The sequence below is a fragment of the Idiotropiscis lumnitzeri genome, chromosome 18 (assembly GCF_059441095.1).
Source record: "Idiotropiscis lumnitzeri isolate Australia: NSW breed Sydney's pygmy pipehorse chromosome 18, RoL_Ilum_1.0, whole genome shotgun sequence".
Taxonomy (NCBI): Eukaryota; Metazoa; Chordata; class Actinopteri; order Syngnathiformes; family Syngnathidae; genus Idiotropiscis; species Idiotropiscis lumnitzeri.
The window spans coordinates 4943702-4957150 of NC_142408.1; the positions used below are offsets into that span (position 1 = coordinate 4943702).

At 44.0% G+C, this 13449-nt stretch overlaps 1 protein-coding gene across 3 annotated transcripts; it reads right to left on the minus strand.

Annotated features, from left to right (window-relative positions):
* Positions 1-344: 344 nt before the first annotated feature.
* gpsm1b (G protein signaling modulator 1b) lies at positions 345-13109 on the minus strand. 3 transcript variants are annotated; one of them, XM_088281070.1, is made up of 14 exons: positions 12943-13109; positions 9633-9854; positions 8878-9013; positions 8652-8794; positions 8253-8376; positions 7712-7827; positions 7245-7400; positions 7049-7157; positions 6837-6951; positions 5712-5782; positions 5464-5634; positions 2137-2284; positions 1867-2069; positions 345-1455 (listed from the first exon to the last, which is right to left on the minus strand). In XM_088281070.1, the coding sequence occupies exons 1-14, from the start codon at positions 13002-13004 to the stop codon at positions 1246-1248; spliced, it is 1986 nt and encodes a 661-aa protein (XP_088137196.1). In that variant the 5' UTR covers positions 13005-13109; the 3' UTR covers positions 345-1245. The 3 variants fall into 3 exon arrangements, with proteins under 3 accessions (XP_088137196.1, XP_088137195.1, XP_088137194.1); XM_088281069.1 differs by lacking the exon at positions 12943-13109 and adding an exon at positions 10246-12920 and having other exon boundaries at positions 2149-2284; XM_088281068.1 differs by lacking the exon at positions 12943-13109 and adding an exon at positions 10246-12919.
* Between the last annotated feature and the right edge of the window lie 340 nt (positions 13110-13449).

The following is a 13449-nucleotide window of genomic DNA, read 5'->3' on the forward strand; positions in this document are numbered from 1 at the left end:
GGTATGCGCCACGTGTATGTGACATAGCTATATGATAAGTAATATTAAACATTTTATGTACCATTGAACTTATCACATGACTCACCACTTAAAAATGTCTGCAGCTGACTTGTCTGCACGTCAAGGAGTTTGCTGCCAACTTCTCACAGCCCTTCTTTGTGTAATTATCTAACAAAATATGCAGAGTTTCAGCATGGGTTAAGTGCAATATCACAAAAAGTATGACCTCTTACTGTGGACAGGGGGTTTCAACTTTAACACTCCCAATATATCTTATTACAGATGTAATGCACGGCTTTGACCACGAGGGTGCAGTACGTCATCCATATTAACTGTGGCCTGGATAGCACCTTTCATAATACGATTTATTCTTTACCTCAGTAATCTCATTTATGGTTTGATGCGTTATATTATGAATACTAAGCATCACATGCTTTAAAATCTTACCACTGCATAGTATGAACTACAATAATACCATCACTGAACATCAGTGACACCAGTCTTATATGGATTCTTCAAGCAGCAATAATTCTTCTTTTTTTTTTTTTTTTTAAATGATTAAAACAAGATTTGGCATGTATCTTAGCACGTATACTCCCACGCGGAAAATAAATGCCAGCCCTAATATTCATTGACAAACTAGTCTTCACACAATTTAGAGTCTTCAATGAAGTCAACATGCATGTTTTTGGAACGTGAGAGGAAGCCCACACAAGCACGGGGAGAACATGCAAGCCCCACACACTTAGTCCAAAACTGAGATTCAAATCCCAAACCACAGAATTGTGAGACAGCTGCGCTCAGCACTCACTCACTATTTTGCCCACCAAATAATAACGGGAAAAAAAGAAAAAAAAGAAAACACACAATTGATAAAATGTGTTACTAATGTCCATAAATCGGCTTTTGGATTTCAGTGCAAAATCATTGAGCGCTAGAATTCCAACGAGTCCTAAAGCAGATGTTGTGCTTCTACAAATACAATCTTGAGTCTGGGAAAAAGAAAATGCTGATTAAGGCATTAGATCTGCGTTCACACGATATATTATTAAGAGGTGGTGGTCAAATTATGAGAAATTCCATGGTCGTACAAAAAATGCGAATGTTTCCCCATTATATTTACACGTGGATAAAATGGCACCACTTTTTGCACTTGGACAGTTTTGCTAGCGGGCAGCCCATCTTGCCGTGCATTTATTATTGTCTCGGGATGAGATGAGGGGAGACCCCGCTTCACCCGCATCTCTAGCAGGGGAATCCGCCGGGTGGCTCAATGTCAGGCAACTCCTCCTCTCCTGGGCTGTCCTGCTCGTCATTGGACAGGTGGACGCGCTGCTCGTCCATGCGCTTGGCCTGCACTCGCTGGATTAAACTGAAGAAGTCCTCGTCAGGCACTGTAGGCGCATGGGGCCCCGCTTCGGGCGGGGAACACCGCTGGTCGTCGATCCGAGAGGACTGCAGTCACACACAAAATATGAAATGCTCAACATACATTTGGAGTTACTTATATGTGGACTTAGTACAGTGCTTCTCAATTATTTTCTGTGATGCCCCGCCCCCTAGCAAGAAGAAAACAATTCCTGCCCCACCCCACTGCAACTCCAAAAAAATTGCATTTTCGTTGCAAAACAAACCGACAACGTAGAGTAAATACTCGCTGCACGCAATGGGCAAGGAGAGCGCCACAGCCACCTACTGGAGTGGATGTGCAATTACACTTAATTGTAGTATGGTGGGGAAAAAAAGCATGATCCCCAGGGTCACACGCGCCCCCCAGGGAGGCCCATCCCACTATTTGAGAAGCACTAGCTTCGTATGTCACTCTCTCTCTCTCACTCATGTTCGTGTGAGAACATAAATGTTTACCTGGCACTTGATAAGCATATTGAAGAAGTCGTCGCCGGGCTCCTGCTCTGCCTCCCCCACCAAATGTCCCAGGTTGTTCTGTGTGATCCTGAGACCCGGAAGGTTCCCCACATTGACGCGCTGGTCATCCAGGCGGCGGCTTTGAGAGCTGGCGATCAAATCAAACAGCTCCTCCGTCTGGGGGGAGGTGGTCACTGCGGGATCTTGGGGGTTAGCGGAGAAGGTGTCAGTTTCACAGCGATTTAGCGAGGGGATGACCAAGAAACCGACCAATGATCTCACTCAGGGCGGCGCCGTGTTGCCCGTTGCCGTTGAGTGGTTCATCGAGGTGGCATCGCTGATCGTCCATGCGGCTGCTTTGGAACTTGCTGAGCAGGTCGAAAAAGCAGTCCTCATCGGAAGGGTCACGGCCAAATTTCTAACACACATAAATGCACACGATGAGCCATTTTAGGAAGCCGCTAAGCTGCCCATGAGACAACTGCACAGGATGTCCATTATAATTACGCGTAATGAGGATTTTCCCATCGAGTCAAATGGGGAAGTAATTTGATGGGATCACAAGAGACCTCCATTAGTGCAATGTGACCATCTTCTTTCATGTGTCCGTATGGCTGCGTTTCCAAAATTGCAGACACTTGCTTAGTTTTAGTACTAATCGTGTTCTAAACAGATAAGCGTAATCTTTCGACATTGATAAATTACCCCAGAACAAAACTTCGATAAAAGTTTGCATGCTCCTCCAAACGTTCCAAGCTCCAGGGTAAAGTTCCTCTTGTGGAAAAGTACGCCAGAAGACAGCGACCTTTTGTTAACGATTTACGCTTTAAAGTATTTCTTTTTAAACCCAAGACATGGAAAATGTGTGAAAAATTATACCAACATCTGTGGATATGACCTTAATCAAACTCCAGTAAGCCGCAAGTAGTAGTCCCCCGGTTAATGTCAATGATAATGCGGTGACTATCGCAATATCCTGTGATGACTTCAGCACCAGCATCTTGTATGAGGAAAAAATATTGTTACCACCCTGACAAAGAAAAGAAATTCAAACCGATACCGCCGACAGCATCTGCAAAATCAAACATTGCCTGTTTGATTTTTCTCGGAAATGTCATGCAGACACTTACCGCCAGTTTAAAAATTTGTTTTGTACACAGGCATCATCAACCTCCGTCGTGGCCTCAAGTCCCTTCTGACACTTTTTAAAAGACATTGTTTAAGGGACTTTATACACATCCACTATGAAGGCGGAAACTTGCAAGGTCAACTTTTAAGATGGAAAAATAATTCTGCCCCGCCCCCCAAAAGTTTCATTTTAATGCCATTTATAGTTTGAAATAAAGTGAAACAAATGCAGGCATTCTTTTCAGGCAGTGTGAAAAAGTGTCACATGATTTAGAGACAACATCAAGATGACTGCAGGCGCTTGAATTCACTCAAACTGACCCCAACTGACAAGGCAGATAGGTTTGTGTTTAAATTCGGTGAAACTCTCACGTGCAAGACACCATTTTCTTGACCTTATTAGCCACCCGCTTTTTCATTGATACACAAGTACCGTCTTGATGTCTGAAGTGCTCTTGAGTAATGTCTGTCCTCTAGTGGTGAACAACTTAAAATTGCTCAGCAACAGTAAACAGTAATCAAGGGCCACTCTTGTACTAGAATGACCCGGACAATGTGTCAAGTCTCGGCCCCCACTTTCAAAAGTTTCATTCTTATATATAAAAAAAAAAAATTCATAAGCAGCAGATAGAAAATAACCCTTAAAATGCGGGACGGTTTGTCCTTGGTGGCAATCAGCCTTCTGACAACCATTCTAGGACAATTAGGATTCCCGTTAAAACACAAATAAGGCTACTAAATGTCCGAAAAGATCACTGGAGCTAACTGCTCAGGAAACAAAGCAGTATTCAGTAAGTATTAGGGCTTAAAATTAAAAAAGAAAAAAAAGTTGAGGTCTCTATGGCTCACGGCATAATGTGAAGTAGGTCAGCAGAAGTCTGCTTTGGCATTCGGGAGCGACAGACCTAACGACACATTCTGCATCATTTGAATTATAATTTAGGAGTGAATCCAACGAAGAACAACACAGTAAGACGTACTGAGTGTGAAAGCAAACTTAGTTCAGGAAAACACCAATGAAACAACTCACCGACTGCTGCGCTTCCTCGTCTAAACTCGCCGTCTGTCAATCCTCTCCCCTTGCGTCCCCCCCAACCACCTTACATCGCTCAAAGCCCCTCTCCTCCCCAATTGTGTCATTCTATTGCAGCCAACTCTGCTTTGCAGCACATACTCTCTCTCCCTCCCTCTCGGTCTCTCGTTCGCACTCTCTCACTCTCTTCTGCGGGACGTTTTTTTGTGCCATTCAGCCACTGTGGGAAAACAAGTCATTATGGGACGGCTCGGCGGTGGGGAGGGGGTGGGAAGCGCTTCTGTGATCAAGGTCACATTATCAGAGTGCCGGGGGGGGAGGGGCAGGGGGGGGGCAGTTATGAGTAGATTGCATGCCAACGTTGGCAACACTTGGACGACTAGATGCAACGATGTCAAGTGAGCATTGTTTCCATGCCAACGACACAGTAATATAGTGAATTAGGTGTAATCATTATTGACGGTCGTTTTTAGTATTTAATTGTGATTAATTCAGAAGTGCTGCATAAGTTAGCATGTCTATAGCCCCTCCTCTTTTTTTTTTTTTAAAGTAAGGACTTCAGAATAGGAGGTCAATGTCAAGCCCACAATATTACGCTTTGCCGTTATTTCTTACGCCTGCGCATACAGCCCTTAATACACAGCTGGCACTTTTCTTTTGTCCTTTCAAAAATCAAAAGAGAAAAGAAAGGTTGCTGCAAATGTAATAACAAATTGTCCTACAACACAGACCAGACCAGGTGAAAGTGAACAGAGTCAGGCATTAGTGCATCAACACTTTAGAAGCTGGCATTTTACCATCATTTCAGCCCGTCTCGCTTTTCTCTATAAACAGAACCAACACGGAATGACGGAACCAAGTCGACCCTTCACTCTTCCAGCCTTTGAAGACCGTATCAGACAACTGCCAATCGGGGAATGCCTCAATGTCGTTTAACAACCGACACTCACTTCTCCAGGCCTGTTGATTTAAAAGGAAATGCTTTCTGACAAGTATTTTACTCCTCACAATTAACACTGCTGTCACGTAATCAACGGCATCGCTGCGTGGATGTGCACATTGTTGCAAAAATATCACGCCTTTGCTAGGGTCGATGTAAAAGGCAATGGCGGCGATCACTTCCGAGTCTCGCGAGTCTTGAATTCATCTCTAAGGAAAATCAGATGAGCAATGAGTACTAGTCCACTGTGGGTGACCTATTATATCATGTAGAGCAAGCTCACGGGAAATTAAAGGAATCCAGAATTTAACACGGCTAACTAATTGTGTCACAGGAATGAAAGACTAGCCCCATTATTTGAGAAGCACTGATTTAAAGACAAGTGCAACCGCGATGCAAATGTAATCTCCTTGGCAGAGGTACGGTCCAGACAGTTGCCTATTAACCTCAGGTTAAGCCATCACCTGAGGAACGAGACTTAGAGTCGTCTACTCACTGGCACCCGAGGCAAGACTTGCAGATTGATGTCGTCTGCATCCATGGGAGAGTCCAACCAGGGCCTTTCATCTGATGACCGGCTGTCAGGATGGCCTTTCCTTTTTGCAGTCTGAGGCGTCTGACTCTTAGACCTCCTAGGTATGTTCTCGGCCTCGTGACCCTCATCGTCCTACGGAAAACACGTCATTAAACCACGGTCGGACGTCGAGGGGGACAATTTCCAACAGCGTGTTCAAGCACTTTTACCTTATATGAAGACAACTTCCACAGCTCCACGCTGTCCATGCTGTTCCTCTTTGAGAATTTGGGCCTCGCTCCTTGAGGGAACCGTAAAAACAACATCATGAGACAGCACGGCGCATGTTGTCAGCGGTCACATTGTGGTCACAGATTTTATGATCCAAATGACTAAGAGTCTGTTTGACTACTTGGATGCCGTGGAGAAAATGGATAACTTAAATGGGAGTTCTGAGCCAACAGGAACGTCACATCTTAACACGGCTGTGTGTGCATGGGGCAAGAAAAATGTTAAAAAAGTCAAGAGTTTAAGTATAGTTGCCACAGGGCTCTTGCTTACTGAAATTCACATTGAATATTACTTCTTTATACTACTCAAGTTACTTGAACTGGCTTTGACCCATCGAAATGATGTCCATTGTGAGTTAAAGGTCAGTCATGAAGGCCGTGTCGGTCGCGTTCATGGTAATAATTCAATCACTGCCAGCCTTACCAGTTTTATGCTATTAACTCATTCACTGCCAGCCCAGGTCAAATGAATTGACTTTTTGACTTCTGTACCCGTCAATGGCAGTGAATGAGTAAAACAAAAAAAAAAAAACTAAATGAAAAGTAGACTCCTCACTATCACCCGTTGTGAAATTACCATACGCAGTTTTTTTCTACCTGAACACTGGCGCGAAACGGGGGCCCTCCCATGACATGCTGCCAAATGGCGTGATGGTGACTGAAGCGACCGACCGACTGGGGCATCACGCTGGTCAGTCCACCCGGGTCGCTTGCTGGGTGGCTGACGGAGGGAAATGTGGAGCGGTTCTGTCTCATGATAATAACAAGCACGGCTTTTGTTACCATGTCGACGGGGCGGCCCTGAGGTATGCGCCGAAGTGAAACCACACACTGCCAACTTTGTTGCTATATGATCGTCATATGTCCTTTTCAACCGTTTTAAATGACTTCATTTACTATTATTTTATAGATGTAAATGATGCACCCTGCAAATCAATTCCAACATGGCAATGAGTAAGGTGGCCATTTGAGGAAACACAATAAATCGGATACCTTCATATCCAAATCAGGCCTTAAACTCAGATGAGAAGCAAACCAAAGTAAAACAATGAAAGTTTCTGTCACCTTGCATCTCAAACTCGGAACTTGAAGGTGAAAGGTCACCATCGCTAACACCCAATGTCTCCATCAGCTGCTCTACGTTCATCCGGGCTGTCAGCTCGCCATTCCTGTCCCCAATCTGTCATACAAGAAACAAAACAGATGTTAAAAAAAAGAATTTAAAAAAATCACTGATGTATTAAAACGCGTTCTTATTCACGGGGGAAAAAACTCACTTCGTTGGAGATCTCCAGATGTTTCCGAGCGTAGTGTAGCGCTTCTTTATGATTGGCTAAAGACACATAGGCATTTCCCAGACTCCAGCAGGCTCGGCCTTCGCCAACCCTGACAGAACACGCAATGATTTGACAATGCCGTTTAACTTCTACGCTCGTCTTTGTGTAAATGTGACATCACCGGCCGTCGCTTTACCTGTCTGTGAGATCCTGAGCAATATACAGGTGCTTAAGGTGATACTCTATGGCTCTGTCATATTGCTGCAAAAGTGTGTAAGTGTTTCCAAGGCTGTAACAGGCCTGGGCCTCCATCACTTGGTCCCTCAGCTGACGAGACAGCTGCAGAGTTTTTCTATAAGGCCAAGAAAAATGATAATCTTGTATAAATCGAGTTGGAAAAGCAGGATTTGGAGACCGCTTCTGTTCCCCAAAAGGGAAACTAGTGCATGTTCCCACTTATTACACAAAATGCATTCAGCATATTCTATTTTCAATCATTTGTTTCTTTGTTTCTATACCGGTCGGTAAAAATATTGCCTTGTGTGAAAACATTCCAAGGCACGAAAAATAAATAAAAAATTGGGAGACTACAGCTCAATATTTTTCCAGATTGTTTAACTTCCTCCAACCACCACTAGATGTCAGGCTGCCCTTTTTCCTTACCTATAATAATCTGTGGCTGTGTTGAACTGGCCCAGGAATATCAAGGCGTTGCCCAAATTGCTGTAGGCTCGTCGCTCTGCCGCTTTGTCGCCAAACTCCTTCGCTATGGATAATCTCTGGATGACAAGATGCAAGTTAGAATTAATAACATGAATCGACTATACAATAGATTTTTATTTTACATTGGCCACATTTATTTTCAGAAGTCCGTTTTATACAGAGAGCCCACAAAATTCTGTCATAAGCATCATCTGCCCGTGCTTTTTACGGTCAGGTATGACGGATGAAAAACATTTTGGGTGGCAGTCCGAGCTATCTTCTTTTGCATGTTATAGTTTTTTTTGTTTTTTTTTTTAGCAGTGTAAAATCTATAAAAGAAATATTTAACATTTTTGGGGATTTATATCTTGTTCAATCCATTCCTTATTGTAAGGAAAACAAACAAAAATCTCTGGGCCATGCTGTTCTAGCACAACAGAAAAATCATTCATATGCGCGAGAAACAAGTAAGGAGAAAATGAAAACGCTCAGGATGTCTGACCTGTCTGTGGAACTTGATGGCTTCAACAAAGTTTCCCAAAAGGTAGTGGGTGTTGCCCAGGTTGCCGTACGCTCTGCCCTGAGCGGCGCGATCGCCCAGTTCTTTCACCAAACACAAGTTCATCCTCAAGAGACAGCAGACATGTAGATAATGTTAACACACAATGTAGCAACAAGATGAGCAGGGGTGGAAAATTCATTTTTTGTCACGGGCCACATTAATTACAGTTTCCGGCAGAGAGCCATTATGACTGTGAAACCATACAAATGTTTCATCACCTCCGAGAGATAAAGGCATACTGTAAATGTTGCTTGTTGAAAAGTATCTTCCTTTGTGTTAAATAAATTCGTATTCACGGATTGAAATTTCTTGAGATAATGTGGGAAGAAGAATACAGACTCGTAAAAGCTCGTGGCCCGTTGCAGCGTGTCTCGGACGTCGGGGGGAAGGTCTCCAGGCTCCTGGCTACAGCACCACAACTTCTGCTTGCCTTTGGCATGGAACACGTTGCCGATGTTATAAAGCGCCCGGGCCTCACCCACCTAAAGCGCAATAAAGTAAAAAAAAAAAAAAGCATGCATAACTGTAATTATGACATCCAGAGAATGTTTTCTTTTTTTCGGACCTTGTCGCTTTGCTCTTGAGAGATATCCAAATGTCTTTGGCAGCAGACAGCGGCCTCGTCAAAGCGACACAGCACTTTCAGCGTGTTGCCAAGGTTACCGCTGGCTTTTCCTTCACCAATTCGATCTCCGATTGTCCTGGGAAAGCAAAATATGCGTGTGTTAATACAGCAATTGTCTAGAAACTTAACTGTAACTGGTTTAAATAATAAAGTGCAGCGCTCAGACTTGATTTAATTAGAAGAGGCAGTAAAGTGCTTTATAATGAGCAGCTTCACTGGGACCAGCTCCCCGCGGCCCTGCCAGGTCTGTAATGTAACGAGGTAAGTCGAGGTAAATCCTACCCACCCGGGGTCTTTAATCACTGCCCTGTTACCGACATACCACCTGTGTTCACAATGGGGGGGACAGATTTCTCGTAGCGCTCTTCAATCATTGTTGTTGCCAAATTGAAAGTCCATTCACTCCCAATCACATTATGGGAGTAAAACACTACACCAAAATTATCTACACGCACGCAGAAACATATAGCTGAAAAGGAACTTTCCACAGATGACGTGTCATTTAATTTACTTAAAAAAAAAAAAATGTTTTTAAGTGTTGCATTAAACAGCACTAAGGGGAGGGGGGGGGGATTTTCATACAAGCAGATTGTAAACATTAACATTTTTAAAATTAACCTATGAAACTTTTTCTTCAGCCTAAAATTTTCAAAAGAAAATTTAGAACACAGGCGAGGGTCCAACAATTCTCTCACCTGGCCAGAGTGAGGTCATGCTTGTGATACTCCAGAGCTTTCCCGTACTCCTTCAGGTAGAAGTAGGCGTTGCCCAACTGGCTGTAGATGGCGCTGAGAGTCTTTAGGTCATCCGTGCCAACCTGCACAGCCGCCTCGAAGAACGTCGTCCCACCTTTGAAGTCCCCCGCTTTGCACAGGCGCTCGCCTTCCAAGGCCAACTCCAAACAGGACGCCTCCATCCTGGATGAGGATAAATTGGATAGTTGTGACGATGTTTAAAATTGGCATCGTCTCCCTGACCACAAGGGCTGTCTTACTGTTGCTTTCGCAATGACACCTGTTCACTGCGTAATCTCTGCGCACAAAGACAGACTACAAGACGCCTTTCTACAGGAGGCTTCTCAAACTCCTTACTTTGGTCACCACGACAACCGCTGGATCACATGCACTGTTTCGAGGCAATGTACAAGGCATCTTTGTGTCCATTGAAAAGTGCTTTATTGAAAATGGAGCAGTAAATTCCATGAAAATTGCGTGAATGGAAGATGCGCCAAAGTGTCATCAGCAAAGCGTACGGGTAGATAAAATGTAGAAGTGTGCAATTTGTGTTCTAGCCATGTGGCTTCAGTACCTGTGCTTTTGCTTGCCAAGCGTCTTGTCCACAAACACCTGTAACTCCACATGCAAGGGATTGAGCATGGCCTGAGGTCGAGGGCCGCGGTGCACCAGCCGGCACACCGCCTGCTCTGCCCCGGTGAGAGGGCACGGCTCCCGCGCCATCAGGATGAGGCGCTTGAGGATGACTTTTTCAATTTGACAGGAGACTGTCAGACCATATGAATGACAGAAGACACGTCCATCGTGGGATCCAAAATGTCCAAAAGAAAACAATGACTGAATTCCAAGTGCAAGTGCAAGCAACCAAGAATCACATCTGCTCCTCAGGTTCTAAAAACAGACCGTCAAGATGATTCCAGCTTTGTCTCTTGGTGGAAAAAAAAAAAAAAAGAAAAACATGCTGATTTATAAGTCAACAAAAGACTTGTTGAAGTAATCCAGGCTAGGAGCTGTTATGCTGCTTCTCTTTTTACTATCCACACGTTCTGTTGATCGTCATAAGCCCTGGACAGCCGATTCCAATTCCTCAACACGCGGAGGGAACCAAAAACACTTTGGCACAACGCAAGAGTACTTTTCACTGTGGCCGGTAGTTCACCCGAAAAAGAGGGCGAGATGTGACAGCTAAAACGCCTTCTTAATAGCGTCCAAGGAGCGCAGTAAGTGGCCCAGACTAATCCAACTATTTGCTTACTTCAGCATGAACCCTATAAGAGCATCAGACATCCCAACGACTCCGAGCACAAAAGGTGTCAAAGGACTTCTGTCAATACAATGCCTCGTTATTTTCCCTAAAAGCAAGGACACAGCGACATTTCTTTTATTTTAATGACCGATAAGTCCGAGCAGGCCAGGAGATGCCAGCCGTCAAGATTTGAGCTTTGAGTCCCCAAGATAGTGTGTCAGCAAAAAGTTAACCCCGCTGACTGCCTTTCTGAGCGGGACTTTCCCAGACTAAGTCCCATTTTATGCATCACGAGAGAACAGAAGTGAAAGTGGATGAAATTCGAACGAGTTTGGGGTCTGAAATGAACATAGAGGACCTAAAGTCAGACGAGGGTCCCCTCGGAGCAGCGAAAAAAATTCCGTTGTTACTTCATGGAACGTCTGTGAAGCTGTACCAAAGCCACAAATTTTCAGCGCGGTCAACGTAATCCTCAATTTCACAATCAGACAAGAGTTAGCCTGAGGCTTTACAGGCAGATACCTGAGGAAGCAAGAAATCCTTCCATCTTGTCGACCAAGAAGAGAAAGTTATGCCTGATGAGGATTGGCAGTTACATGACAGCACATATTTCCAGCAATAGTACGGTTAAAAAGATGGAACAAGATATTTAAGTGAACATAAATTACATTTCTAAAAGCACTAGTTGTAAAATAGCCTCTAGAGTTGGAAAATCTGAAATTACCTCAATAGATGACAAATTGGCTTTGAGGAGTCAAACCTATGGAAAGAATGTTACAAAAACAAAAGAGAGAAAAAAAAAGGAAGAAAAGCAAGCGCACAAGAAAAACTGAATTCATCTCCAGTGTACACACAGACTAATTTTTGACATGGTTGTGGTTTACTGAAGAATGGTGCTGCATAATACAGCCCACTATTATTATTCAAATTGGTCATCTTGGGGGAAACTGCCATTCCTACGTTAGCCCGCTTGTGCTCTGACAACGTATTGTAGAATTCAGACAATGCCGTAAGACTATGAAACCTCTTAAGTGAAAGCGCCATTGCCATAAGGTCAACTATCACATCCATCTACGGCTCCTGTCATTAGAGTCAGTAAAACTGAATTCCATCACAGTTGACTTTGGGCAAGTAGCCAAACTATCGCAGCACACAGGGGGCAGACGCCAGAACAGTGAGTCATTCTGCATATTTACCTTGTTAGGGTCGAACAATCCTTGAAAATCAAAATCATTTGACTACACAAGCGTTATAAGCATTTCTTCTTCAAACAAATTTAAAAAATAACATTAAAAAAAATAATTACGGTCGGTTCACTTACTGTAAATGTATTTTCACAATGTAATCCAAAACTCAGAAGATCCTGATGACTATATACTTAAGCTTTGGCCGATATGGAGTAGTGTTTCCTAGCCAAATCACTCACAGAAGCAACAAAATAAGCTCAGAGTTGAGCAGGAGGGAGCACCAAGCTTGTCAGACACGACACATGATTATCATCATCATCATCATCATCATCATCCTCATACGATGCCCAGCCTGGTCGACTGGAATGAACAGAGGTGGCAAATCCAGGTCCAGAAAGCCACAGGTGGATCATTTACCTGCCGGTTGAGAAGATGCACCTGTGGCTAAAGCCAAAGATTTTTATTCAGGATCTGGATTTGCCACCTCTGGGAAATCAAGATACTGCACTCAGAAGTTGAAAGTGTACCTAATAAAGTGGCCTGATATTCTAGTCACTATTGCAGTGGCGATACCGTTCGACGCAAATGTTATTTTAAAATTTCTTATACGGACAGAAACTACACGTCCTTGTCTCGAAGTGTACGTGGGCTCCTCTCAGTCTGCAACTCTGCATTTAAGTCGAGCCAGTGCTCTTGAGGCTTGAAACTGCATGTCTGGCTGCCAACCGTTCTCGGGGAATATATAGCACCGTTAGTCCGGTTCTTACTCAAAAGCTCCGAGCGGCCATTTTCTATCATTTGGAGGGTTTGACAATACCTATTAACGAAAACGACTTACCTTGAATGTAGCCGCTTGCTAGCCAGCTCCTGCTGCACACCGTGAGCTAGCGACTGCTCCATCTCGCCGCCTCGTACCTGCTCCGCCCGCCCCCCAAAAAAAGAAGCCCCTTCACGGCGAATTGGCTCTTTGCAAGCCCTCCTCCCCCTTTAACCACTCGCCTCCTTCACCCCCTTTCCCCCCGACTCTTTGACCACAGTGCTGGCAACCGCAATGGAAGGAAGCTACACCGTTTCGTAGCCCGGCCCACAAGCATGACGTCACGTACCAGGAAGTTGTGCACAAGTAGGGGAATTTAAGGAGTGTCACTTCCCAATATGTTTTTTTACACTTGTCCTCGTGCTTTGTCATCTTTACTCTTGACAACATTTTATCGAACAGTTAGATATTAATATTTTAACAAATTCTGTATAAGAAATAGGCGGCAAAGCGTACGCTGAGGTACCACGAAACGGTTAATTGAGTAAATAGGTAGTTGGGTTGAAAAAGCGACACGAAAACCATTTT

Excerpts from the sequence above, each read along its gene's own strand:
- gpsm1b (XM_088281068.1), bottom strand. The coding sequence starts at position 10,394 with ATGGCGCGGGAGCCGTGCCCTCTCACCGGGGCAGAGCAGGCGGTGTGC. Across the intron at positions 9,014-9,632 it reads CATGACCTCACTCTGGCCAG|GACAATCGGAGATCGAATTG; the intron begins GTGAGAGAATTG and ends TTGCTTTCCCAG. Across the intron at positions 7,158-7,244 it reads GCTCAGGATCTCACAGACAG|GGTTGGCGAAGGCCGAGCCT; the intron begins GTAAAGCGACGG and ends GTGTTCTGTCAG.